At 53.5% G+C, this 4364-nt stretch overlaps 1 protein-coding gene across 1 annotated transcript; it reads right to left on the bottom strand.

Annotated features, from left to right (window-relative positions):
* Positions 1-702: 702 nt before the first annotated feature.
* LOC125550211 (uncharacterized) lies at positions 703-2350 on the bottom strand. The gene has a single exon (XM_048713154.2). The coding sequence runs from the start codon at positions 2288-2290 to the stop codon at positions 803-805; it is 1488 nt and encodes a 495-aa protein (XP_048569111.2). The 5' UTR covers positions 2291-2350; the 3' UTR covers positions 703-802.
* Between the last annotated feature and the right edge of the window lie 2014 nt (positions 2351-4364).

Genomic DNA, 4364 nt, shown 5'->3' with positions numbered 1-4364 from the left:
AGCTGCTGGACTGGGCTGGACCGTCCAAATGGAAGCTGCTGATCGATTTATTAATCTGCGCCGCAAAATAACAAGAGAGGAATCGCATCGAGCGCAGCACGGGAATCCATCCGCTCCTTGCCTTTATCGCCGGAACGGACGATTCGAGACGCGATCCATCCGCCACCGGCGCGGCGCCATGGACGGACGGACGGACGGAGCTCGGCCACGGGGGAGGGAGAAGGAGAACGGGGCACGCACGTCCGGGGAATGGCGGCACGCTCCGCATGCCGCGGCGAAAAGCGCTCGCTTTGGAACCATGGCCTGCCCTCCTCCGTGCCTGCCGCCTCTGCTTTCGCTGCATGCGGCTTTTCGTAGCCTGGTCCAGCCACGGCCAAGCAACGGAAGAATCCAAAGCTGTTTCGTTTCGCTCGGCGCGGATCGACAAAGCCATATCGATGGAGCTTGTGCTTTGTCTGTCCATATGGAGTGCAAGCGAAACGCCGGAGTTTCTGTTGGTCGTGTTAGGATCGCAGGGCATGTGCCATCTGCTGCACTGAACCGGTTGGCCCTCTCTGTCCCAACACCTTGCGGCCATGGCGCCCGCGGACCGGCCCGGCCGGCCATTGGCGGCGTGAGCGGACGCTTGTGCGGGTGAACGGCTGAAACGACAGCTCGATCGGCACAAGAACTGGACGATGAATGCCAGAGGAGACCATCAGGGATCATGGAATGCACTCAAGCTTTCAATAACTTAAGAACAAGTATATGTAAGGATTATAGTACCACCGCTCACTCCTGCTGTTTAATGGCCACTCACTCACTAATTTACTTGCATCAATCCTGGGAGGGATCGGGAGGTTCCTACGTGCGTACATCCATCGCCGTCCCGCCGCAATCTCTGAAGCCAGCCAACCAGCGCGGACCAAAGCACGGTGAGCGCCACGGCCGGGACCCTCCCGGCGGCCAGGCCGACGAGGACGACCACGGTCACAGCTACCAAGGGGAACCGGCCTCCCCCTCCCCCTACGCCGTCCGCCCCGGCGATTCCCATCGGCGCACGCGCACCGCCGTTGCCCGTGTCGCGGAGAGGACCCGACGAATCCGGCGATTTGGTGGCGGCGTCCGCGCCGTTACCCATGCCGCGGAGAGGGCCCGATGAGTCGCGCGATTTGATGCCGTCAAGCATGCGAAGGCGGAGAGGGCCCGATGAGTCCCGCGATCCGATGGCAGCGGCCTCCGCCTTGGCGTTCGCTTGGCTGCGTCTGCCGCGGCGAGAGTCCAGGGGATCCGTCGCCCCGGCATTGTCGCCGAGCGTGGAGTCCGCTACGCTGACCTCGCTGCGGAAAGAGCTTGACCGGAAAGAACTTGACAGGGAGCCGGACTCCTTGCCAATCTTCCGGCCTCTCTGCAATTTCCTGGGGATCAGCTTCCTCCAAGGCGACCTCTTCCTCGGCTTCGGCTCCCAGACGCACGAATCCTCGCCGGCCTCGCTCCTCTCGTCAATGCCGAGGATGGAGGCGCTGATCCCCCTGCCGGAGTCGGAGAAGCTCGATCCCAGCGGCTCCGGCTCCCCCTCCAGCTCCCGGATCGGCGAGACGTAGCCGCGGCCGTCGTCGATATCCAGCTCCGCGGTGGGCGCCGGGGGCCGGGGCCGCCGGCGAAGCGAGGACGCCCTGACGGATTCCAGCAGGAAGAGCGAGAAGGCGGCGACGGTGACGGCCGCAACCACCTTCCTGCTCCAGATCACGAGGAGGGCGAGGGACGCCACGCCGAGGAGCGCGAGGAACCCCAATCCGAGGCCGGCGGCCCCGCCTCCGGGGCGGCGGACGGGCTCCGCCCGCGGAAGGTCGGGCCTTGGCTGGGCCGACGGCGGGCAGACGGCGGCCGGCGGGGGTGGAGGAGAGGGAGGCGGGGGAGAGGGCTCGGAGGAAGGCAAAGGGGGGGCGCCGCGCCTCTTGCGCCTGCCGGAGGAGGGGCCCTGCTTCTTGAGGCGGCCATGGTTCTTGACGAAGAGGTCGGCGAGGGAGGTGGGGAAGCCGGTCTGGACGGGGAGGGGGCCGGCGCGCGCGGGGCGGAGCGCGGAGATGAGGCGGCCGAGGCGGCCGGCGGGGCGGTCCTTGGGCGGGCTTGGCATCAGCGGCGGCCGGCGCCGGCGAGCATGGAAGGGGGCCGACCGGCGCGCAGGGCCTCCGCCTGCCTCCGCGTCCGGCGTTTGGTGGTGCTCTGGGTTGGTGACGGACCTTTTTTTGGGGGGAGTGGGAATAGAAAGAGGAAGACGGAGGGAGGGAGCGAGTGGGTTCCCAAACATTTTCGTTTTGTTTTCCGTGCGTTTGTTGGCTTTTCGTCTAAGAATGGGAGGTGCGTTTTGCTGTTCGGCATGTTGTATTTTTGGATGCTTGGCGGTTCTAGATACACTCTTATACACTCGTTTCAGCGACAGTTAATCCCGAACGGAGGTCGTGCTTATCTTGTTCTCCTAGATAATTGGCCGTAATCGGTATAATTGTTCTAGCACGTTAGCGCGTGATTACTACATGTCCATATTGATGTTATTGTGTAAATTCGCGTTTATCTAATAAAATTATGCCCGTGATTTACCTGTCGGAATAAATTCTAGGGTTTTGTTTGATACGCATGTTTATTTGGTAAGCATTTATTGGTTTGCCAAAGAAAACATGATTTTATTTGGCAAGTCAATAATGTGGGACGGTTAAGACGGTTTTTAAGAAAACCAATGAAAAAAACCCAGAGATAGAATGAAAACGAATAAAAGGGGGAGCTCAAATGTTATAGCAATTCGAGAGTATGTATTAGCTGTTGTCGAATGCGCTGCACGAATCTGAGCGCAGGTGCAAATGCCACCTCATAAAAAAATGTCAGTGCATGATTATTGCTTGTTCATATTGATGTGATTGTGTAAACATGATTTATTTTGCAAGTCAATAAAAATGGGAAGGTTAAGACGGTTTTTAAGAAAACCGGTTAAAACATAGATATAATTAATTAAAAAATAAAAGGGGGAACTCAAATGCTATAAATCTGACGTCAGGTTTATACCAATTCGGAGCAAACGTATTAGTTGTCGTTGAATGCTCTATACGAATCTGAGCACAAGCACGAGTGCCACCTCATAAAAAAAATGTTTGTGCCGTGCATTGGCCTGAGAGGACGATCTTGAGTGTCCTTTTTCCTCTATCCTTATCCCTTCACTCTCAAACTCACTCACTTTTTCTCTCGTTTCGTGAGAGGGAGGGAGGGGTAGGGAGGAAGGGAGAGACAAATGTTGGTGGCCGATGAACACTTGCTCGTCGGTGTCACGCGAGGTCCTAGCCAAGATCGATGCACACGGCCGATGGTGGAGCCCGGGGAGGCGAGGAATCGGCGGATCTAGCGAGGTCGTCCTCAAACTCGTCGGCGACGCACCACGAAATGAGTTCTGGCAACGAAAGCGGCAAGGTGGTGTGGTGGGTTACATGCGGTCAACCCTCGGTCCTTGCGGCGGAAGAACTTTTAGGTAATGGCGGTCAGGAGGTTGCAGCGTTGTGGGAGAGGAAGAGGAGGTTGGATGAAACGCGGGGGGGGGGGGGGGGGGGGGGGTACCTCAGCTGGCGGGGTGCTCGAGATCGAGCGACGGTAGCAAGGAGAGCGGCTTGCGCGCCTTGGGGGGCATGCAAATTGTATAACATTTATTTGATTTTTGCTGTTGCACACACATTGCAAATTTTATTTAAAACATCTACTTGTCACATGGCAAATTCATAGCATTTTTTTCAATCATCGCAAATATATATTTTTTTTTGCATATAATGTGCACACTGTATAACCTTTATTTCATTTTATCTGTATCATGTTTTTGCCATGTTATTCTAGAAAACATGGCAGTTTTCTTAACATCGTTATTACTTGTTCATGGAAAAATGAAGAAATAAATGTTTTCATAAAAACAAGGCATTTTCATAAAGAGACATGACTTTTTTTGCCAAGCCACATGGTAAATTTTAGGAAATTTTTAAACGTAAAATCACATAACAACATCTTTTTGTAACATGGAAAATTAGTTTTTTTTTCTTAATTTCATGATAGCAAATTTATCTTTAGTACCATGGCAATTTTATTTATTGTAACATGGAAAAAATATATTTTGGATCATGGCAAATTATTATTTTCTTACTTTCATGATGGCAAATTTACCTTGAGTACCATGGCATTTTTATTTTTTTATGACATGGCAAATTATATTTTTGTACGATGGCAAATTTATTTTCGAACCATGGCAATCTTAATTTTCGTGACATGGCAATTATTATTTTTGGACCATAACCAATTTATTCTTTTACATACTTCATCATTTTGCATTTTCAAGTTATTTATCGGAAAAACTA

Source organism: Triticum urartu, chromosome 4A (assembly GCF_056163025.1).
Source record: "Triticum urartu cultivar PI428250 chromosome 4A, HENAU_Tu73, whole genome shotgun sequence".
Lineage (NCBI taxonomy): Eukaryota > Viridiplantae > Streptophyta > Magnoliopsida > Poales > Poaceae > Triticum > Triticum urartu.
Note: the sequence above shows the minus strand (reverse complement) of the source record. Positions and strands in the feature narration are given on the sequence as shown.

Coding starts and splice junctions, on each gene's coding strand:
- LOC125550211 (XM_048713154.2), bottom strand. CDS start 2,290: ATGTTTGGGAACCCACTCGCTCCCTCCCTCCGTCTTCCTCTTTCTATT.